This window comes from Erinaceus europaeus, chromosome 19, assembly GCF_950295315.1.
Source record: "Erinaceus europaeus chromosome 19, mEriEur2.1, whole genome shotgun sequence".
Classification (NCBI taxonomy): Eukaryota; Metazoa; Chordata; class Mammalia; order Eulipotyphla; family Erinaceidae; genus Erinaceus; species Erinaceus europaeus.
Genome location: NC_080180.1, coordinates 24,545,430 through 24,568,677, shown reverse-complemented (window position 1 = coordinate 24,568,677; position 23,248 = coordinate 24,545,430). Strand labels below are relative to the sequence as shown.

Genomic DNA, 23,248 nt, shown 5'->3' with positions numbered 1-23,248 from the left:
TGACAGGGCAGTCCGGAGCCACGCGGGGGCCGCCGTCGAGGTCGTGGCTACAAAGACAACCCGGAGCCCTCCTACCTTCTTCTCGCGGGTACCAGCCCCACCCTCCGGACCCCCTCCCTGCACCCCCCAGCTCCAGCCCGCCTCGCCCCGCCCCCTCCTGGCCGCCCCAGCGCGCATGCTCCCCCCCCCCCCCAGCCTAGTAACCTGGAGATTTAAAAGCCGCCGGCTGGCGCGCTTGGGGACGCCGGGGGTGGGCGGGGGACCGGCTCCCATGCGCCGGCCCGGGTGACAGCCGCGCACCTTGGCCAGGTAGGATCGCCCCCCCTCCACCCAAGGCAGCGAGTCGGGGCGGGGAAGGGAGGGGCGCCTTGCGGCCGGGTCCCTGGATTCCGGTGCTCTGCACCCCGGGCCGAGGCTGCGGGGAGCAGCCAGAGCGCGCCGAGCCCTGCGGACCCCAGAGGAGGTGGCCGGAATGCGGGCGCCCCGGGGCGCGACCTCTGCTGCAAGCTGCAAGGCACCCCCCAGATCTGAGCTTTCCTGTGTGGAGGGTGGGCGGCCGGGAGGCGCGGGGGGGCCGGGTGGGCGGGGAGCGGCCCCTCCCCAGCCCCGGCGCGCCCCTGCTGTAGCCTCCTGCCGCGGAGTTTTCTTTGGAAAGTTGCATTTATTTTCTTCCCTTGTCTCGGCTTCACCGGAAAGGGGCAGGATGAGTCACTGCGGCGCGCTCTGGAGCCGGGAAAGGGGCTGGCGGAGGGGCGTGGGGGGGTCTTCGTACCCCGGCCCGCGCTGGGGGACAAGTGCGGGGGGGCATGGGGGAGGGGCGGGGAGACGTGACTGAGTCCCTTCGGATGTTAGTCTTGGGGTTAGGCTCTGGGCAGAATTGGGGCTGTAGTGTGTGTGCGCCCTGGGGCATCTCGTGCGCGTCCTTCACCCCCAAGGAGGGCGCTCAGGTGAGACGGGGGAGCGAACAGGTGCAAGGAGGGGGTACTTGGGCTCCAGCTGCAGCCTCAAGGGGCTCTAGGCTCAGGCAGCGCGAGTGGCCAGAAAAGCCCTGGGACCTGAAGGGTCTGTCGTGCCCCGCCCCCGGACCCCATTCCGCGCAGCCTTGGAGCGGAGCCTGCCCTTGACCTCTAGGTCAGCCTCTACCTTCCGGACGGACCCCACTGACCCACTCAGCCTTTCCCACTCGTCTGGTGCCAGATTCGGCGTGGGGATGGGTCTGCATGGCGGGTACCTGCTGGGCATCCCAGGTGCCTTTCAGCCGTGCCCCGTGGAGCAGAGACTAGAGACTAGCTCAGCTTCTGTTCCCTTCCTGCAGACTCAGAGGCCAGGACTCAGTGCGCCCCTTGCTGGAAGCGTGTCTGATGGCTGGGCCCTGGGCTCCTGGGGCTTGAGGTTGCCTTTCCCACTGCAGGTAGAACCCGGTGAGGACTCACCTGCTCGAGGGTCGAGCAGCAGACTGGCGCAGCAGCGCGGGAAGGGAAGGGTCGGGGAGGTGCAGGGAAGCACAGGAAATGTACAGAGCAACTTCTCCCAGGGAGTGAATGGGCCGTAATTTGAGGTCACAAGCCCTTTTGTTGGATGGGTCCCATCTTCTCATTCCTCCCTTATCTGCTCCCCCCAGGCCTGTCCCTGAGCCAGGACTCTGTTGGTCTCAAAGTGCTCAGAAAAATGGAGCTTGAGTCAGCAGGATGAGTCTGAAGATAAAAATACAGCTGTGGCCATAGCAGGTCCCAGCTTAAGTGGGTGTGTGGGGGCAAGTTTTTTTATATACTCACCTGGTGTGGGTGAACTTCCCCTGCCCCTCCTGGCTCTCTGAGTTGCCCAGAAGGCAGAGGAGGAGCAGGAGTTGGACAGCAATCCTTGGTGGGGTAGCTGGAGGGGTAGCTCAGATCCCCTCTCCCAGCTGGGCAGGGCTGAGGATTCAGAAAGTGAAGTGAGGCACTATCACTTAGCACCTGATGACACAGTTCTGGGAATAAAAGCCCAAGCTCTGCAGTCTGGGAAGTGGCACAGTGGATAAACTGTTGGACCTTCAAGTATGAGGTCCTGAGTTCTAGGCAACATGTGGCAGGGTGATGATGCTCTGGTTCTCTCTCTTTTTTCTCATTATTGAATAATACTTTAAAATAACAACAGCAACAAAAACCCAGGCCTTAAGCAAGACCAGTATTGCTGGATGTAAAATGGAAGTAATAATAATAAAACCTATTTATACTGCCACCAGGGTTATCACTGGGGCTCAGTGCCTGCATGATAAATCTACCTCTCCTGGAAGCCCCCCTTTTTAAAATTAAGACAGCAATTGAGCGGGGAGGGGAGGGAGAGATAGGGAGGGAGAGATGAAGGGAAAGAGGGAGGGAGAGAGAGAGAGAGAGAGAAAGAGAGAGACTCACAGCACTGCTCCATCACAAAACTTATTCCCTGCAGGTGGGGGCTAAAGGCTTGATAATGTATGTACCCAAGTGTGCCACTGCCCACCCCCAGTCTTATTTATTAATCTAACAAATATAAGCAACTACAACTATATGTCACATATAAAATAAAAATGATTTTCTTAAATCAAAGAGAGCTCTGGACTGTGCCTGATACATAATATGTATTCAATAAATGTTAGCTTGTATTAACTGAATCTGTCACCTATAACTAAGTGGATAGGAGCCCTCAGTCAGGTTTTTGATTCTTGAATCCTGTTTTGAAAAAAAGGGGGGGGCTACAATACACCTGGTGTCCTTGTGAGCAAAGTCTGCTGGGCTTGGGGTTCCAGGACAAGAGACTGGGCCAGCCCCAGTTGCCAGGGTTTGGCTCCCACTTCCTCTTGAACAGCTACTGTCGGCTCTCTGCCAACCACCCCTATCAGTGCTGTGACTACTGCTCTGTAAAAGGAGGGTTGCAGTGCCTACCTCCCACTCTTCCAGAACCACAAGGGTGGGTCTAGGTAAAGCCCTGAGTGCACAGCTGCGTGGAGAGAGCCTGATCCCTGATGTTTGCTGACAGTGGAGGCAGGTGGTGGCTGTGGCTTACATTTAGAAACCAGAGTTTCTGAGCAAGGGGATCAGACCATACACACCTTGGTGTAAACTGTGAGGGACCCATTTGTAGTTGAACTTGCTACATGGTGCAGAGGACACCCCATAACTGGTGGTTTCTTCCAAGTTGATACTGCATGTGTCTTTAAAAAAAAATGTTAAGGAGAGAGAACCAGAGCATCTTTCTGGCATATGTGCTGCCAGGGATTGAACTCGGGACCTCATGACTGTGAGTCCAGTGCTTTATCTACTGCACCACCTCGCAGTTGACTCTATATGATTTTAAAAAACGTCAGTCCAGAAACCCCTGCCCTGCTTACCTCCTCAAGGTGGTACCCTCCTGGAAGGGGGTACCACAAGGTGATGGAAGTGAGTACAGAGAGGTTACTTGTGGTTTTTCTTAGAGGAATGGGATGAGAGGGATGGGTGCTCAGGAGTTGATTCTGCTCTGTCCTCTTCCCCCACCCACCCCCAGCTGGAAACTCTTAACACTGTTTTATGGGGTCTGGAAGGCAGTCTCTAGCCTGGCTTTCTGTCAACAGTCAGTGGCCCTGTTTGCTGGACCAGTTGGTACCAGGCCCAGCCTCTCCGACACTGATGCCACTTAACTCTGGCCATAGAGCTACAGTGTGGAGCTTTGTCCACTGTGTCAAGTGTTCCTGCTTGGGGGCTGGTGATAGAGCCATCATGGGATGGCCCTGACATCTGACCAGAACTTCCTGTTTGGCCCCTTCTTTCTGCCATGTGGTCCATGTTTCCTCCATGAGAAGAAGCCCACAGTTTGCTATTGACCCTGAATGACTTGTGAAGCTTCTTGGCTTTTTTAAAGATTGAAATATTCTTAAAAAAATACTTATTGTGGGGGCTGGGCAGTAATGCAGCAGGTTAAGTGCACACGGTGCAAAGCTCAAGGACTGGCATAAGGATCCTGGTTCAAGCCCTCGGCTCCCCACCTGCAGGGGGCAGGGTTGCTTCACAAGTAGTGAAGCAGGTCTTTAGGTGTTTATCTTTATCTCCCCCTCTATGTCTTCCCCTCCTCTCTTGATTTCTCCCTGTCTTGTCCAACTACAATAAATGGCCTCCAGGAGTAGAGGATTTGTAGTGCAGGCACTGAATCCCAGCAATAACCGTGGAGGCAAATATATATATTTACTGGATAGAGACAGAGAATTCAAGAGGGGGGGGGGAGGAAGAGAGAAGGAAAGAGAAAGAGAGAGAAGAGAAGAGAAGAGAAGAGAAGGGAAGAGAAGAGAAAAAGAGACCTAGATTCAGGAAGCTTTCCCCTTGCAGGAGAGGACTGGAGACTTGAACCCTGGTCCTTGAGATTGTAGCATGTATGCTCTACCAGGTGCACTACCACCTTACCTTTTATGGTTTCTGACACTGACTTTTAAAATCTGAGCACAGCAGTTGATATAAAAAAAAATTCAGGAGTCAGGCACAAATTCGGGAGCACATGTGGCACAAAGCGCAAGGACCAGTGTAAGGATCCTGGTTCAAGCCCCTGGCTCCCCACTTGCAGGGGGTTCGCTTCACAGACAGGGAAGCAGGTCTGCAGGTGTCTATCTTCCCCCCCCCACCACCTGTCTTCCCCTCCTCTCTCAATTTCTTTCTGTCCTAGCCAACAATAATAATAATTTTAAAAAAGGGCAACAAAAGGGAAAATAAATAAATAAATAAATAGATAAATACTAACTTTGTTTCCTTGATGTAACATGGAGATGGTAAAATTCACTTGCAAGGCTGTGGTGGGATTTAATGAGCTGAGAATGGTGTATTTAGCAAAGTGCCTGAGCAGGCCAGGTGCTAATACATGCTTGTTGTCTCTCCCCCACCTCCCCTTTTTTTTGTGAATTCTGAAGATCAGTTTTCCTGGTTTGGAGACCAGTCCCTGATCCTATAGCCCTCAGTCACCAGATTCAGGCCAAATAGGATGCCCATAGAAGCTGCCAGCCCTTCACAGACTTCCTTCTGTCCCCAGTGCTCTCTCAAGCCTTCGCCACCCCCACCTCCTATAACCTCCAGCGTACTTTGAGCTGGCAAATAGTGTCCAGGCTGGGAGTGACCTGCCTGAGGGATGTGGCAATCTGGCTTCCTACTCTTGGCTTTTGTCAAGAGAAAGCTGAGAATGTTGCCCTGCTCAACTCCGACCACACTGGACCTGACGCAGTCGCTCAGGTAAGGTTCTCTCACGCTGCTTCTCAGGCTGTTTTCCAGGGATTGAAAGGCTCATGGAGAAGGGAGATAGGGGCTGCCAGCCAGAGACCCAGGAGGACCCTGAATGAGAGCCACCCCTAAGGGTGCTGGACAGACATCATGGACAGCTAGGGTCCCCAAAAAGTACTGGGGGAGGCTGGGCCTTGAGCTAGACAGAGCTTAGGGGAAAGGGAGAAACAATGGGGACAATAATTGAGCATTTGCTTTGGAGACAGAATTGAACCCAGTGTTGAGGAATTTGACATCTTGAGCCCAGTTCTGAGAACAAAGGCCAATCCTACAGTTTTTCAAAGTAGTTTTTTTTTTTTTTTTTGATTATTGGATTGAGACAGGCAGAAATCGAGAGGGAAGTGGGAGATAGGGAGGGCGACAAAGAGATACTTGTAACTTTGCTTCAGTACTAGCAAAGCTTTCCTTCTGCAGATGGGGACCGGGGGCTCGAACCTGGGTCCTTGCACATTGTAACATGTGCGTTCAACCAGGTGTGCCATCACCCAGCCCCCGCATTTAGTTATTAATGGGGGGAGCAGTGAACCAGAGCATCACTCTGGTACATGGATCTTATACTTTCGAGTCTAGCATTCCATCCACCACTGTGCCACCTCCTAGGCCAACTACAATTTTTAAATTATGTGTGACAAAGACACATCCACGCACACACACATTCTCTCTCTCTCTCTCTGACCACCACCAACTCTTCCACCACCTACAATGTTTGATTTGTTTTATCTTGCCTCAGTGTAGTGCTGGGATTGAACCTAGGACCCTGTGTATTCAAAGCATACGTTCTACCATAGAACCACCTGACCCCTCAATCCACCCACCTAACGGAGTGCAGCCAGTAGGGTAGGTGTGGAATCCTCAGGTTTCGGTTACTGTTTCTGGCAGCACAGACTATATAGTCTGTACCTTTTCCTACATAGTTCTACCAGCTCTTCTTCCCAAGGCTCAGCAACAGAGCCTCCTCCACTTGGAAGCCCTGGGGGACCTGAGCCTGCTCTCACTTTAGGACTGTGTCTTAGCACCTGTAGCACCTCATTGTGCTTTGATTGCGTTTTTGCCCTTTTGCTGGTAGGGTTACAACCTGCTTGTTTCCCCATTACTTTCAGAGTGGGCATGGGCAACACTGTGGCTCAGCAGGTGTTGGGTGGATGGGTGGGTGGGCTTTGGGGCTCATCGGCATTCCTTTGGGGGAGGTGAAGTTGAGGCATATTTCTTCCTAGGGCAGGCAAACAGGACTCTTTATTTTCCAAGCCCTCGATTACTTTGCTCACCCTAATGACTGTTTTGGGAAGCACCCTCCTCCTCCTCCTCCTCCTCCTCCTCCTCCTCATTCTCCTCTTTATCACTTTGTGTGTGTGGGGGGATAATGGATTATAGTACAGTTGTCGACACATGGATACAATTTCTCATTTCCCTGTGATAGGTGTTTGCAGAACACTCTTTTTTAAAAAAAAATATTTTATTTATTAATGAAAAGATAGGAGTAGAGAAAGAGCCAGACATCACTCTGGTACATGTGCTGCTGGGGATTGAACTCAGGATCCCATGCTTGAGAGTCTAGTTCCTTAGCCACCGCGACACTTCCCGAACCACAAGCAGAACACTCTTATACCACCCCACCCCACCCCACCCCCACCAAAAAAAAAACCTAGTTCCATTTCCACCATCATGCACCAGGATACTAATAGAGAAATCACTTCTGTAGTGCTGGGGAACCCGGAGCCCTCTGCTGACAACTGGAGCTGACCACAGATCTGGGGTATCAGACTGAGGGAACCTTAGAGACTGTGGGAGTAGAGCTCCTGAGGAGTGGTGCACCGGGCCCTGCAAGGACCCTGTCTCTCAGCCCAGGGCTCAAATCACCCCACACCACCCCACACCCCACCTCTTTCCTGTCTCTCTCTTGTGGGAGGGCAGTGGGTTGGCTGTGGACTGATGGGGTGAGCTGCCCAGTGACCTCTGGCTGACTGGCAGAGTTCAAGTCCTCTAGGAGGCGGTCAGGTTTCACTTGGGGTCTGTAGGATGAAAGGAAGCTGAAGGAGCTTCTCAGTGACCTGGAGACTGGGCTAAATTCCTGGGTCACCTGATTTCTCCACCTTCGTCCTGGACCCAAGGAGTTTCTTGGTACCATTGTCCCACCTTACAGGAAGGCATTTATTGTGAGGTAAGGAGAGAAGGAATCCAGTTACTAATTCCGGTCAGGAACAGAGTCCAGTTCTCAGAGGGAGTAGGTCTGCCCCCTCCCCCCATGTCTTAGTTACTTTCCTCAGTTCCAGGTGACTGCTGATCCTTGGCACTATTGGTGGCTTGAGCCATGTGCAGACAAGGAAAGGCTGGGTGAGTACTGCTGGGGTTCCTCCTTGACAGAAGGCTATGAAAATCCACTACCCCCTGGGCTGGCAAAATAGCTCACTTGGCTAGTGAGCTGCTTTGCCATGTACATGACCCAGGTTCAAGCCTGGCCTCCATTGCACTGGAGGAAGCTTCTCTTTTTGTCTCTTTGTCTCTCTCTGTCTCTAGTAAAGTCATCCTAGAGATAGGAAGCCCTAGTGATGACAAAAAGAAAAAGAAGGATGTCCACTACCCCCACAGGGCCTTACCAGGGAGCACTCAGGATACCTGTGGGGTGAGGTGCCCCTCCCCCTGGCCTGGAGATGGGTAGTCATCGTCACTGATGGGGAAACAAATGGGGTTGCAACCCTTCCAACAAAAGGGCCAAAAAAAGCAATCAAAGAAAGCACAATGAGGTGCTACAGGTGCTAAGACACATTCCTAAAGTGGGAGCAGGTCCAGTTCCCCACAGCAGCACACTCAGTTGTGGAGTATGGCAGGCAGCCTTGAGACTAGCTACCATCTTACAGGGGTACAGACTGAGTCAGAGAGCAGCAGTTGACGTGGCCAGGAAAGTCACTGAAACTGAATCTCTACTTTTCTGGCAAGGTATTTTTCAGACTCGGTGTCCATCATTGTGAACAGAGCTTGAAGAGGAGTCAGAGGAGGCTGGTCTGGCACGTGTGTCACACCTGGCTGATGAGTAGGTGTCAGCCCAGGGCTGTCCCCGGGGAGGGGGATGGGCAGCTCCCTGTCTCCTGACTGTGGATGTTTGTCCCACCCTCCTGTCCTTTCCTTTATAGCTTCTGCCGGCAGGTAGGCTGACCTCTTCTCACCTGTGGGGGCCAGCACCTGGGCGCATGTGCATTCTTGGCATTCCTCTGGCTCTGGGGGCTGAAAGAGAACCGGTGCCAGTGCAGGAGGCATGTGGTGGGAGGGAAGGGGAAGGGAGGAAAATGGAAGAAAGGCCTAGCTGCTACCTCTGTCCTCTGCTGTCCTCTCTGGGAACATGAGGGCCCTCCCCCAGCCTTCCCTGGCTGAGGGAGCCCAGGCCGACCAGGACTCCCTCATACTCTCGCAAACGCATGACTTGTATATGAAATTGGTTACAACCCAGGTTTCCTCACCTGTCAAATGGGTATAATACTTACTGAGTCTGCTCCTCCCTCTGCTGGGTGGAAGAAGGGCTGGGAGGTAGCTCATCAGGTAGAGCTCAGACTTTATGAGCATAAAGACCAGGTTCGAGCCACTGGGCCCCATGAGAGCACCACACATGGAAGGGACTGTGGTATCTTTCCTTTTCTCTCTTTTTATATTTTTAAATTTTTATTTTATTGAATAGAGATACAGAGAGAAGTCAAAAGGGGAAGAGGAAACAGAGAAATAGAGACACCTGCAGCACTGCTTCCCCATTCATGAAGCTTCTCCCTGCAGGTGGGGAGCAGGAGCTTGAACTCAAGTCCTTATACACGGTAATGGGTGCACTCAACCATGTGTACCATTACCTGGTCCCATCTGCTTTTCTCTCTATCTCTCCCTTTCAATCTTTCTTCCTCTCTGTCTCTGTCTTAAGTTAAAAGAAAAATGGGGGGAAAATTAGTCTATGGGAGTCGTGGAATAACGCACGCACAAAGCCTGGTCTGAAAAATAATGATGACGATGACTAATGTCACAACATGTGGAAAAGCATGTGTGAGCTGCAGCTACTGGGCACAGGACTGGGAGAGGCCTACGAACAAAGTCACATGGTCACACTCTCTCAGCGAGTGGTCCTGTTGACCTGCAAATCCAAATCAGGCTGGGCCATGCTGCAGAATCTTCTGGGCTGTGGAGGTGCCCAGCTCAGAGGCTGTGACTTCTGGGTGGTAGAGAGCAACAGGGTGAAGAGGACTGGCTGTCTTGGTTTGGAGACTCCTCAGTCGGGGATGTTAGGTCACGCTGTTCTCTGAAGGTGTGGGTGGATGGCCCAGGTGCCTGGGTCTGGATGAGGCTGCTTGGGCTGTGTCCCCCACCCCTCTATCACCAGGTCCTCCTTGGGTGGGGTGATTCCTCCAGCTTGGGCTTGGTGTGGGTCAAAGTGAGAGTCAAGCAGCCACCAATTCCTTGTCACTGGGTGGGGGAGGAGAGGGGAAGGGTGGGGAAAGCCAGTTGCCTGTCCTCCTCTCCTCCCCCTCTCCTCAATCCCCTGTGCATTTGTTTCCATTCAGAAGTTGGGCTTTGGCTCTCAGACTCCTCAACAAAAGCAACTTTCGTACAAGCCACTGCCACCTGTTGGGCTTTCATACATTGGAGGGTATAGGGGGGAGGCAGTGTTGCCCTTTTCCCAGTGTCCTGTCGCCCCCCCCCCCAAGGGCCCTGGATTCTCTTTGCTGTCCCAAGTGACAGGGCTCAGGAGCCGAGGGGGTAGGGGCTCAGCAGCTGGAAGGGGACAGAGTGGGAAGGGGCCAGCTAGCGGCGGGAGAGTTTGATGGATTACTCTGCAGTGGGTGAGGGCTCTCCCTAATCCCCATTGTGTCCCGCCTGCACCCCCCTCACTTGCTCCAACAAGCTGCTAAGCAGAAGGCTTCCAGCTCCAGTGAAGAAAAGGCAGCACAGCGGGACGGTCTCTAAACCCCTAGGGATGGGGGCGGGGGGGGGGGGGAGGATGGGGGAAGCAGGTCTGGGGGCCTCCACTCTCAGGATGCCCTTGAGGTGGAGAATGGTTCTCGGTGTCTGTGGGAGGCCATTTGTGCTGACTGCTTTTGCTTCTGGGATGGGGGAAACAAGTTTTCCCTTCTAGAAGTATTTGAGCCAGGAGAACCAAGGCCGAGTGAGGTTGGGGGGGTGGGCAGCAGCCTGGGTGGGAATTCCCCCAGCACAGCAGGGGGGGACACTTGGGGACTCCCCTCCAATCACTAGAGCTCATTGCCTCCAAGGATGCTCACTTCTAGGCCAGCTAGTCTCTTTCTGGGAACTGCTATGGAACCGCTATGGAACCGCTCTTTTTGGGAGGTGGGGGGTTTCAGTGTCCCAGTATTCCATGCACTCAGTGAAAAGTTCAATTTTCTGAGGTCCAGTCCAGTTTAGAGCAACAGGGGTGCCCCTCTGGCCCACAATCTGGCAGCCTCTCCCTATGGGTCATTTCCCCGTGTGTCTTCTAGCGGGGTGACCCCACCCCCTTTGGCAGCTGAGTCATGAGTCCCGGTAGCTGGCCTTCCCCAGCTCCTTCCCCCGGGTGGGGGCAGGGGTGGGGCGCGCTCCCCCAGGAGCGTGTGAGAAAGCAGCGTGGCCTTTGTGAGTGCTGAGGGGGTGGTGGGGTCGCCCAGCCCGAGGGGTCAGGGCGGGGGCTGCGGCCGTTTGATGTCCCCGGGCGGGGTGTGGGGACGTTGGCTGCATAAAGAGGCCATAGAATTGCGGCCTGACACGCACGGTGGCGCTGCCCCCAGCCCTGTCAGCCAGGGACTGCAATTCCACACACACACACACACACACACACCCCCACCTCGCCACCTCAGCTCAGCACCCAGCCGTGCAGGAGCGCTTTGAAAGCCCTCAAAGGCCCCTTTATCCAACCCTCTGACCTCCTCAGGGACAGCCACCAGGAGTGAGCTCTCTGGCCTTGCCTTTCCGCTGCCCTCACTGCTCTCTCTTTTGAATTTTAGAGAAAGTTCAGGCCAAGTTGATTCCTGTTGCTTAGTTTCATTTCCCCATGCTTCTTCCCAGCTTGAAGCTTCCACCAAAGGGGCAGGGGTGACTGTCCAGTCTTCAAGGGACTGTCTCCTCACATCTGCCACCTGTGAGCCCTTAGGAGTTGCTTTCTCTGGGAAAGGCTGTTGTGTGTGTGTAAGGAGGACTTAGGGCCTCCCCCTCTTTTACACTGCTCTGGGCCCCTACCTCCTAGGCCCCTTCTCAGGGATCCCCAGTATGACCTTTGAGCCTGTTGTGGAGGGAGAGCTGGTCACTGAGTGAACCCAGCCCCCCATGGCCTCTCCAGGCCTGGGATCTGCTCCTCAGGACAGGAGGAGAGGTGGCCTGGGGTTGAGCTCCACCTCCTTTCCCAGAAGTTTTGGGTTTCCTCCCATTTTTAAATTAATTAATTAGTTAATTTTCCTTTTGTTGCCCTTTTTATTGTTGTTGTAGTTATTATTGTTGTTATTGTTGATGTCATCATTGTTAGATAGGACAGAGAAAAATGGAGAGAGGGGGAAACAAAGAGGGGGAGAGAAAGGCAGACACTGCAGACCTGCTTCCCCACCTGCAGGTGGGGAGTCAGGGGGCCTTGAACTGGAATTCTAATGCTGGTCCGTGTGCTTTGCGCCATGTGTGCTTAACCCACTGTGCTACCGCATGGTTTTCTCCCATTGTCGTGTGCCCCTGACATCAGGAGAGGAGATATATGGAACCTGAGAGGGGCTTGTTCTCCTCAGCTGCAGGCAATTCCTTTTCCCCAACTGTGCCCCCCCCACACCAGGTGAGCACTTGGGGCTGTCTGCCCTGGTTGATCTTGTGTTTGGCAAATAGGCAAAGGGCTTCAGGAGCAGGGAGGCAGGAGGATTTGCCTCTGGAGGGGGAGAATTATATGAGTGTACCTCAAACAGGGGGACCTTCCAAGCTTTAGTGAGAAGCCCTGGGCCCAGGTAGGAGAGATAATCAAACCACTGTTAGTCCCCTACCTCCCTCAGGAACTGAAGGTGGGGGTACCAGGGACAGAAGAAAGGGGTGCTTATTGGTAGGAAGAGAGCCACTGTGGGCTTGCCCTTCTACAGGTTGGTCTGAGCCAGAAAGAATGAAATCTGGGTTGGCACCCTAGCCCTGTCCTTCTCCCCCTACCTCCTACACCCCACACAAGAGAAAGCAGAAGAGGGAAGGCTCCTCAACCTAAGAACAAAGGGGTGCTGAGCCAGCTAGAGCCTGCCCACTTCCTCCCCACCTTCTTTCAGGGAATTGTTTCAGGGCCCAGCCCCTGGTTACCAAGTATAGGTTGGACTGGGGGCTACAGTTTGGGAGGTGTCTAGGCAGAGGACAGCGACAGTGAAGGCATTGCCCTTCTCTCTCGTAGGGCCAGGAGGGTGTGAGGATCTGGGTTAGGGAGGCACAAAGAAAGGTGGGGTGATTATTAGAACCTACAGGGAACAGCCCAGGCTTGGGACTGGGGGCAGGTCGTGGGTAAGTTTGGGCCTGACAGTCTGTTTGCTCAGGGAAGACCTGTTCCCTTAAAATACATTAAACCAGTGCAGCTGAGTGGGGGTGCAGAGAGGAAAGGATTGGAAGCTCTGTGAAGCACCCCTCCCTCTTGACGCCACTCCTTATCATCTCCTGTTTACCTTCTGGGCAGCTATGGCCAGGCAGCCACTAAGGAGGGGACAGCTCAGCCTAAACTCAGTCACTCCACTAAATTAATGTCTTGTTTTTATTTTTGGAGGGAGCCAAGGTGGTTTCACTGAGTTGCTTTATCATTAAGATAGAGACAGAGAGAGGGAGAGGTACCACAGTCCCAGAGCTTCCTCTGTTGCTGTGACACCTTCCACATGGAGCTAGGGCTTGCATCTGGGCTGCGCAAATAACAAGGCTGGTGAGCTATCTCTCATGTCCTGTTTGAGACTGTGTAGGTTAGTATTTTATATTCCTCCCTTTGCCTCCCTTATAGGAATCTGTGCTTCATTGCAAGGACTTCAGGGGGTGGAGAGGCTGGTGACTGCCCAACTTTACCAGAAGTTCCTTTCTCCCTGGCTCCCAGTAGGTGGTTCAGGGTGGACAGGTCTTGTGAAGTCAAGTTAAGGTCCAAATTATGAGGGGCTAAAGTTGGACCTGAGAATGAGTGAGGGCTGGAGGTTTTTAGTCCCCCTCAGTCACTGTGCTCCTGACCTGGTCACTGACCTGGTCACTGTTCTTGAGAGGCACTTCAGGAATCTGGGGGCAAGGGAAAAATGTCCTCTAACCCACCCCACCACTTTGGGATGGGTGACATGTTGGGGGACTCTCAGCTTTTGTCACCCGGGTGTGCCTTGCTGCACCTCTCCATGCTGACTTGCTTTCCCTACTTTTAAAATTAATTAATTAATTAATTCTTTCTGGTTGCCCTTGTTTTTTTATTGTTGTAGTTATTATTGTTGTTATTGATGTCGTTGTTGTTGGATAGGACAGAGAGAAATGGAGAGAGGAGGGGAAGACAGAGGGGGAGAGAAAGACACCTGCAGACCTGCTTCACCGCTTGTGAAGCGACTCCCCTGCAGGTGGGGAGCCGGGGACTCGAACCGATCCATACTCTGGTCCTTGAGCTTTGTGCCACCTGCGCTTAACCCGATGCACTACCGCCCGACTCCCACTTTCCCTACTTTTGTGGTGACTTCTGAACAGAGCCAGTGCATGGGGTGGGGTGGAGTGGATGGAGGGATGGCCTAGCCAGAAGGACCAACGGACTTCTCTGCTGGGACTGGGATGTTTGGGGAACAGAGAAAGGCTGACCAGGAAGCAGAGGGTTTCCTGCCAGCTATGGAGGCTTAGGCACCACTATGGTTGGCACCAGGTGGTATGCCTTTATGCCTCTGTTAGGCTAGAGCCTGGGGATGGTGACAAGTCACCTGTAGGAATTCTGAGAAATTGGTATATGTGTGTGTGTGTGGGGGGGCCACTTTTAGGCCCAGGTCCTTCCTCCAGGGGAGCTGGCTCTCTTAAGTGGTTTCAGTGACAGGTTCAAACCCAACCCAGCAAACCACAGCAGCAGTGCCCTCCCCCTCATTCTGTCCTGGGGGTGGGAGTTCTGGTGCAATGTGGCCTGTGGCCAGGCAGTGCAGAATAGGAAGTGTTACTTTCCACAAAGGGGAATTGGACAGCCGGACTTGGGGAAGTGCAGAGAAAAGCAATCAACCAGGTTGGCAGAGAGCCTCTAGGGATCTCTGATAACAGGGCCCGGGGAGCTGGCAGCTTGGTGGGCTAGGTTTTCTTTTTCCATACTAGCAGGCCAGAGCAATGGCAAAGCTATTCCATAACAAGAACAGACATCTGTTTGTCTTGGGAGTGCGCTAAGGTTTAAAAATCCTATTTACCTTGCTAATTATGTCAGCCCTGGGATAATAGTGACACACCTTTTCTGATGGGGAAGTGGCTGGGTGTGAACAGTATTCAGAGCTGAGTGCAGACCCTAGAGGCCTGGTGCCCAGAATTTAAGGCTCTGCATTTGATTGTTCCCACTCTTCTAGGAGCTGAGTGATGACTCTTGTTGCCCCTGGGGCCACAGCAGCAACAGGTGTGTAGCCTGTACCGAGGAGCTGGCCTTACGAGAGACTTGGCAGCAATGGGCTCCTGGCCGAGTCCCAGACAGTTGCTGATGGCGCAGAGGAGAGGCCTGGACATCTGGAGTAGGACCGGGAAGAGAAGTTTCTGGAGCCTGTAAAACAGGGGAGTCCTCCCTGCTGAGGTGCCATGGTGCAGAGGCTGTGGCTGAGCCGCCTGCTGCGGCACCGGAAGGCCCAGCTCCTGCTGGTCAACCTGCTGACCTTTGGCTTGGAGGTGTGCCTGGCCGCTGGCATCACCTACGTGCCTCCTCTACTGCTGGAGGGGGGGGTGGAGGAGAAGTTCATGACCATGGTGCTGGGTGAGTCACCTGCTGCGGCTGCACGCCACCTGCAGAGAGAGCAGCGCCATGGCCTCTGTTCATGAAGCTGCTGGGGACATGGGAACCTGGCTGTGGGACTTAGGAGGAGGGAAATGGGGACATAGCCTGGTCACTCTGTACCCCAGCCCCTAGATGGTAGGAGACACTGAGAGACTGTCCTTCACCTTATTTATTTATTTATTTATTTATTTATATTAAATGAAACCCTTATTTTTAAGACATATATATATATATATATATATATATATATATATATATATGGGGGTTAAAGAGAGAAATTGAGAAGGAAGTGGGGAGAGAGAGGGAGAGACACCCGTAGCACTGTTTCACCATTCATGAAGCTTCCCTGCTGTAGATGGGGACCAGGGGCTTGAACCCAGGTCCTTGAAGTCTGTAATGAGTGTGCTCAGCTAGGTGCACCACCACTTGGCTCCCTTTAAAAAAATTATAGTTAGAGACAGGCAGAGAGGCAGAGGTAGAGAATTAAAGACAGCACAGCATTGAAGCATCCTTCAGTGTGTTGGGAGCCAGGTTCAAATCTGAGTCACACACATGGCAAAGCAGCTCACTAAGTGAGACAGATGCTTCACTGACCCTAAATACATACTTCTCATCATTTAGTAAATCACATTGCTTGGTTTCCATGTATATGTATATATTTTGATATATGGTAAGAGAGAGAGAGAGAGAGAGACCTGTAGCATTGCTTTACCACTCATGAAGATTCCCCTGGAATGGCAGGGTAGGGGAGGAGGGGGAGCCTGAATCATAGTAATGTGTGTACTCTACTGGTGAGCCACCACCCAGCCCCATACCTTAAAAATCATTTATTAATGAGCCTGAAGCAGAACCAGACCATCACTCTGGCATATGTTCTCATATTCTCCCATTCTCAACCTTGGGACCTTGTGTTGAGGGTCCATTGTTTAATCCGCCATACTGCCTCTCAGGCCTATCATCTCATTAATCCTTGCATGGCTCTTATAGGGTCTCCATTTCATACAAGGGAGAGCTGTGGCTTAGAAGGTAAGGGACTCAGCCAGGATTGTACAACTGCTGATCAATATAGCAAAGACTCCAACCAGGGTACCTTCTTAACCCTTCTGAGTTCAGGGGAACTTGACACAATTTGGAGGCCACAGAGGGCAGGGACCACCACTTTCTGATTCCCAGGTTCTGGGCTCTGGGCTCTGGGGTCAGGCTGCCTGTGTCTCACCCTCCCTACCTCTGTGCCTGTGTAGAGTCTCACTACCAGGTGCTCAGTGCCTTAGCATCTCATCTCAATGTAGAGAATTAGGAACCAGAGAGAGACTTCACTGGATGGATATGTTCCTTGCCTCACTTTAACCTAGGTTTAAGACCTGGCATCACAGGAGAAATGATGCAGGATTGGAGAAAACTCCTGAACATTCTGGTGTCTGTCTCTGAATGTCAGAGAAGTCCAGAGCAATGAAATCACACACACACAGACCAAAAAAAAAAAAAAAAAAAAGGGTGGGTGGGGTGGGGGGCACCAGTGATTATAGTTGGTGTGGTGTGAGTTAGAACTCCTTTTAAAAATTTTTTAAAATATTTATTTATTCCCTTTTGTTGCCATTGTTGTTTGCTGTTGTAGTTATTGATGTCATCGCTGTTGGATAGGACAGAGAGAAATGGAGAGAGGAGGGGAAGACAGAGGGGGAAAGAAAGATAGACACCTGCAGACCTGCGTCACCACTTGTGAAGTGACTTTCCTGCAGGTGGGGAGCTGGGGGCTTGAACTGAGATCCTTATGCCAGTCCTTGCGTTTCGTACCATGTGCGCTTAAGCCCGACCCCTGAGAACTCCATTTAAAAAATTTCTTTACTGGGGGATTAATGGTTTACAGCTGACAGAAAAGCACAATAATTTGTACATGCATAACATTTCCCAGTTTTCCACATAACAATTCAACCCCTACTAGGTCCATAAGTAACAACTACTATGGAGACTTTAGCCAAGTATTCAGGACAAAGTCAGCCCTGATTGTGATATTATATGGGTCCTTCCCACGCTTGCAGGAGATGGCACCTGCCCCCTTCCCCTGTTCCTCAGGACCCTGACCTCAGGCTCACACACTTTGCCCTTCTTGCAGGCATTGGCCCAGTGCTGGGCTTGGTCTCTGTGCCCCTCCTGGGCTCAGCCAGTGATCAGTGGCGTGGGCGCTACGGCCGTCGGAGGCCCTTCATCTGGGTCCTGTCGCTGGGCGTCCTGCTTAGCCTTTTTCTTATCCCACGGGCTGGCTGGTTGGCAGGGCTCCTGTGCACGGACACCAGGCCCCTGGAGCTGGCACTGCTGATCCTGGGTGTGGGGCTGCTGGACTTCTGTGGTCAGGTGTGCTTCACTCCACTCGAGGCTCTGCTCTCAGACCTCTTCCGGGACCCAGACCACTGCCGCCAGGCCTTCTCAGTCTATGCCTTCATGATCAGCCTGGGGGGCTGCCTGGGCTACCTCCTGCCCGCCATCGACTGGGATGCCAGTGTCCTGGCCCCCTATCTGGGCACCCAGGAGGAGTGCCTCTTTGGCCTGCTCACACTCATCTTCCTCATCTGCATGGCTGCCACGCTGTTCGTGACTGAGGAGGTGGCTCTGGGCACAGCTGAGCCTGTGGATGCACTGCCAGCCCCCTTGGGGCCCCCCCGCTGCTGCCTGAGCCGTGTTCACCTGGCCCTGCGGAACCTGGGTGGCCTGCTCCCCCGGCTGCACCAGCTCTGCTGCCGCGTGCCTCACACCCTGCGCCGGCTCTTTGTGGCTGAGCTATGCAGCTGGATGGCGTTCATGACATTCACACTGTTTTACACGGACTTTGTGGGCGAGGGGCTGTACCAGGGTGTGCCCAGGGCCGAGCCAGGCACCGAGGCCCGGAAACACTATGATGAAGGTAAGTTCTTGGTGGGGGCTGCCTCAGGAGGGTGTCCAGTCAGGGAGGAAGCCTGGGCTGGCGGCTGTGCTTCAGAGATTGACCCCTTGGCCTGGTCAGCAGGCACAGTTAGCATCCACAGAAGTCACTGTGCTGTGGTCACACTAGTCAGCATCACTGTCCCTGTTTGACAGAGGAAATAACATATTTAAGTCCACAGGTATGCAGGTTGAATTGTGATCTGGTTGGCCTCAACTTCTTGTGCCAGGGTCTTACACATGCTGCCTGGTCACTTCTTCATTCAAAGGGGGGGGGGGGGGCGAGACACCAATGTATTGGAGCTTCTTCCAGTATGATAGTACCTTCCATGTGGGACTGAAACCTGGGTCACATGTCCTGCCTAGTGAGCTAGCTCTTGGACCCCTGGCTTTCCCAGTCACCTGGCCAGCACCTTCCAGCTCAGGCCTCTGGAGCAGCCTGGAGGCCTCTGTTCCCCTTTGGCTTCCTGCCCCTGGAGCCAAGTTTCCTGGAGAAGCGTTAGAACAGCTTCCTCTACCCTTATCTTGTGGTTTTGACCACATTCCCCAAGGCCAGAGGAAAAGCCCAGAGTCCCCTAGCTACAGGTGTGTGTGTGTGGGGGGGGGTACTGAGGCCCGAGTCTGGTCAGTGGCAGGTGCACCTGCCTGCTCTGCCGCTCCTTGAGTCCCCTCTTCCTCCCAGGGGTCCGCATGGGCAGCCTGGGGCTCTTCCTGCAGTGCACCATCTCCCTGCTCTTTTCCCTCATCATGGACCGCCTGGTGCAGCGATTCGGTACCCGCTCTGTGTACCTGGCCAGTGTGGTAGCCTTCCCCGTGGCTGCCGGCGCCACCTGTCTGTCCCGCAGCTTGGTGGTAGTGACTGCCTCTGCCGCACTCACTGGCTTCACCTTCTCGACACTGCAGATCCTGCCCTACACGCTGGCCTCTCTCTACCACCGCGAGAAGCAGGTCCGTGCACCGCCACTGGGGGGCGCAGGGGTGGGGCGCGGAACAGTCCTCTGATGGGAGGAAGCCTCGTGGGTCGCTGGCGGGTGGGCAACGGAAGAAGGTGCAGACTAGGTTCTGAGAATGGCCCGTGAGTGTATGGATTGCAGGCAGTGAGGGCTTCTTTATGCTGGAATCTCAGGCAAACAGAGGCCCGAAGTCTGGAGTGTCTGTAGAGGCAGCAGGCTGCAGCAGGTGACTTCTGGGCACCCCCAAGAGCACCCCTAGGGCCCTGCCCCAGTCCTGCACATGGGGACAGTTCCTACTGCTCCTCCCATTCTGGCTTTTCTTCTTGCTCTGCTGTTTCATATTACATTTCCCCTCCTGACTCCCTCCTTGCGCCCAGGGGGACACCCTGACCTGGTTTACTACTCACCATCCTGCTCAGTCCCACACTTCCCAGTCCCTGTAGGGCCCCCCTTTCTGTGAGACCCCCCACCCCCCATTGGTCCCCTCAACTCTCATTGAGCTACAGCCCTAGTGGAGAGCTGTGCTTAATGAGGAAGGGGCTGTCTGTCCTTGGAGCCCTTAGACTGTAGAAGAGCCATGTTTGACCCTCAGGGGACAAAAGTGTGTAGCTAGCGGAGGAATGCCCAGCCTGGAGGCTGGTTAGCTAGGTAGCTTTGGAGGTGGAAGGGGGTGAAGGATTGAGTGATCCGAGTTCCTGACACCCTGTTGGTGTACTGATAAGTCATCAGCCTCTACTATGCTACCCTGACTAGGAACTTGGGGGCGCATGTTCTAAAACCCGGATTGGCCACATGCGTCATGCCAGGACAGGGTGCTGAGCCATACCTCCCCCTCTGCCTCACCTGTCCTCACCAGTGTCCAGCCCCACAGTGAACTAGGTGTGAGCTCTGAGGTGTTTCCCAACCCTCTAATTCAGCCACATGCTCCTGACTTAAACAGCAGAAGTTGGGTGCAGGGATAGCTGAAACTGGCCTTGTCGCTTGAGCAGGTCTGGGCAGGCAGTCCTGCTCTGACAAGGGGCCCAGTGTGAGCGGGGCAAGGTGGTGGGGGTTGGGAAGGAGGCGCCTGCTCTCTGACTCAGGCCTGGGCCTCGGGTGCCGAGCTTCTCTCTGCTTCTCTCCTTAGGCAGTAAGGAGGATTGCCCAGGGCTGGGGGAAGAGGCTTGGAATGGGGGAAGGGGACTAGTCTCTGGCATGAGGAGGGGTCCCTTTTGTTTCTCTGTTCTCTTGCAATTCTTTCCTCATCTGTTACCATTTTTCCCTGTACCTTGAGATTCTGACTCCTCCCCAACCCTGGGTGCAGTCTGCCTGCCACCCACCTGTCCTACCAGAGACTAGAAAGAACCTGGATTTCTGGGTTCACATTTGCTCCCCTTCACTATCCAGCTGGACTGACTCAGTTTTCTGACCAACTGCCTGATTTTCCCAAGACCTGTGCTGTATTCTTCCACCCTGGGGGCTGGGGGGTGTGGTAGAGGCCAGGATTGGCCTGCAGTTCCATGGTTCATGGGTGGGTGCACACCTGTACTAATGGTCCCTCTTCTCCTCGTCCAGGTGTTCCTGCCCAAATACCGAGGAGATGATGGAGGTGGTACCAGTGAAGACAGCCTGCTGCCCAGCTTCCCACCTGGCCCTAAGGCGGGCTTCCCCTTCCCCAATGGACACATGGGAGCAGGGGTTGATCTGCTTCCAGCTCCACCCACTCTCTGCGGGGCCTCCGCCTGCGATGTCTCCATGCGTGTGGTGGTGGGTGAATCTGACACTAGGGCTGTCCCAGGCCGCGGCATCTGCTTGGACCTGGCCATCCTGGACAGTGCCTTCCTGCTGTCCCAGGTTGCCCCGTCCCTGCTCATGGGCTCCATCGTGCAGCTCAGCCAGTCTGTCACTGCCTACATGGTGTCAGCAGCAGGCCTGGGCTTGGTTGCCATTTACTTTGCCACACAGGTGGTATTTGACAAGAGCGACTTGGCCAAATACTCAGTCTAGAGTGCCTACTTCAGGTTCCAGTCTGTTACTCCCCTCTGCTGTGGGGCTGGCCTTTCAGTGGTGTGGTTCTCTGCTGCCACCCTGTGGCGATAGGGAGTGGTGTGTGTCTAGTCCCCCACCCCAGCTTTCAGGGCTGGCTGACCTTGCCTGGTCATAGAATCTCTCTGGACTTCTCTGGAGGGAGTCCAGAAAGGCAAGACATTTGAGCAGCTCTGTGCACTAGGGCACATATTGCAGGGTCCAGCAAGGCTGGAAATTAGTAGGAGGGTACCCTGGACCTCCAAGAAGGGATTTGGGCAGCTGAATCTCAGCTGTCTGGTTCCCTCTTTCAGACAGCCCCCTCCCCCCAGCTCTGTAGGATCTCCCTGTATTGCTCTTATGTGGGAGTTTCTAGTATGAAACTCTTCTCTACTTGAAAAGTATAAAAATGATTTGAGGGGGAGTCAGGCGGTAGCGCAGGGGGTTAAGCACAGGTGGCGCAAAGTGCAAGGACCTGCATAAGGATCCCAGTTCAAGCCCCCGGATCCCTACCTGTAGGGGAGTCACTTCACAGGCAGTGAAGCAAGTCTGCAGGTATCTATCTTTCTCTCCCCCTCTCTGTCTTCCCTTCCTCTCTCCATTTCTCTCTGTCCTATCCAACAACAGTAATAACTACAACAATAAAACAACAAGGGCAACAAAAGGGAGTAAATAAATATTTAAAAAATGATTTGAGGGATGAGTCGGGGTGAAGGTGGGGTTGCCTGACTCCCCAGTGCTGCCTTTTCACTGATTCCCCTCACCCTCTTTATTGGGACATGGCTTGGTGGCCCATGTTGCTGTCATAAAGGACACTTCAAATATTTAACTTATTTATTTAACTAAGTAGAGTGGATTCCACCCCCTGCTCTGCCATTGTGCCTAGGAGTTGGGGTGGGACAGATCCTTCATCACTAGATCCCTGAGAGAGCTGGTCATTGAGCATTTCTGGGTGCTTGATCTGGCCCCAAACTTGCCTGACCCAGTAGCCTGGAAACTCTTTTTCACCCTAACTGATGCCCCAAATCCTGTTACTCAAGGCTGGCAGTTTCTCCTTGCTTACCCAGCCTGGTTTCAGATCTGCCCCTTCTGGGACTGGGCTTCCCAGTCCACTCCTCCAGCTGTTGATGGACCAGATGCACAGTGTGTGGCACCCCCAACCTTTATTTGTCTCAGACTTTGGGACACAGCTGTGCCTGGAGAGACAACCCCAGAAACTCAGGAGCACCCCCTGCTTAGGTACAGGAGGTCTTATCTTGGGGGGTTTAAGTGCCGTTTGCAATAATGTTATGTCTTATTTATTAGTGGAGTAAATATTTTATACTGTATATGAGCAATCAGAATATAATGTTTATGGTGACACACAATTAAAGGCATCTTATATGTCTAATGGTCCTGTTTGTCTTTGGGGTGGAGGGGTAGGAGGACCAACTCTGTCAACATCAGTTCCTACTGTGACCAACAGGTGGAGCCATAGACCAGCACACACATGTCGGTTGGTGCTTGGCTGCTGCTGTGTATGGGGATTAGGATGTTCATTTGGGAATTCATGGGGTGAACAGAGTCCAGAATGCAGGATAGTAGGGAAGAGGATTTCTTTTTTCTTCCCAAAGGACTCCCAGTTGCAGCCAAGGAGGCAGAACAAGTAGCCACAGCAGCAAGAACATGACCAGCATCCTGACACCATTGTGTGCTGGTTCCCATGTCTTTCCACCTTCCTCTCATGATCGCATCTAGTTCAGAATCTTCCCAACCATCCAGCCCTGACCAGAATTTCTGACCTTAGAATTACAAAGTAGTCAGTATCATTCACAATGTGCAATGACTAGCTTTATTGTTTTAATGTTCTGTGCATTTTTTAAAAATTGAGACCACAGTTATCACTGGTGCTTGGATTTTTATTTATTTTTTGATAGGACAGAGAAATGGGGGGGCTAGATAGGGAGAGAGAGAGACATACACACATGTTTATAGCACTTCTTCAAAGCTCTGAAGGTGCAGGTGAGGACTGATGGTTTGAGTCCGGGTCCTTACATGTGGCAATGTGTGCTCAATAGGGCATGCTACTGTCTGGCCCTGTTGGGTGTACTTTGTAAAGATGTGTTTATTTATTTATTTATTTATTCATTTATTCATTGTTTAAAAACAGTTTCTCTTTATTTATTTTCCCTTTTATTGCCCTTGTTTTTTATTGTTGTAGTTAT

The 23,248-nt window shown here is 53.1% G+C and overlaps 1 protein-coding gene across 8 annotated transcripts; it reads left to right on the top strand.

The window, feature by feature from the left end:
* Nucleotides 1-22,436, top strand: SLC45A3 (solute carrier family 45 member 3). 8 transcript variants are annotated; one of them, XM_060178713.1, is made up of 7 exons: nucleotides 188-309; nucleotides 7,517-7,583; nucleotides 8,187-8,280; nucleotides 14,756-15,150; nucleotides 17,285-18,070; nucleotides 18,770-19,035; nucleotides 20,595-22,436. In XM_060178713.1, the coding sequence occupies exons 4-7, from the start codon at nucleotides 14,979-14,981 to the stop codon at nucleotides 21,024-21,026; spliced, it is 1,656 nt and encodes a 551-aa protein (XP_060034696.1). In that variant the 5' UTR covers nucleotides 188-309; nucleotides 7,517-7,583; nucleotides 8,187-8,280; nucleotides 14,756-14,978; the 3' UTR covers nucleotides 21,027-22,436. The 8 variants fall into 8 exon arrangements, with proteins under 8 accessions (XP_060034698.1, XP_060034700.1, XP_060034702.1 ...); XM_060178717.1 differs by lacking the exon at nucleotides 8,187-8,280 and having other exon boundaries at nucleotides 187-309; nucleotides 14,756-14,802; XM_060178715.1 differs by lacking the exons at nucleotides 188-309; nucleotides 7,517-7,583; nucleotides 8,187-8,280 and adding an exon at nucleotides 1-88.
* Nucleotides 22,437-23,248: the final 812 nt, after the last annotated feature.

Bases quoted from the DNA above. Each gene is read 5' to 3' on its own strand.
- SLC45A3 (XM_060178715.1), top strand. From the start codon at position 14,979: ATGGTGCAGAGGCTGTGGCTGAGCCGCCTGCTGCGGCACCGGAAGGCC. The intron at 15,151-17,284 runs GTGAGTCACCTG...CCCTTCTTGCAG, and splicing joins GTTCATGACCATGGTGCTGG to GCATTGGCCCAGTGCTGGGC. The intron at 19,036-20,594 runs GTCCGTGCACCG...CTCCTCGTCCAG, and splicing joins TCTACCACCGCGAGAAGCAG to GTGTTCCTGCCCAAATACCG.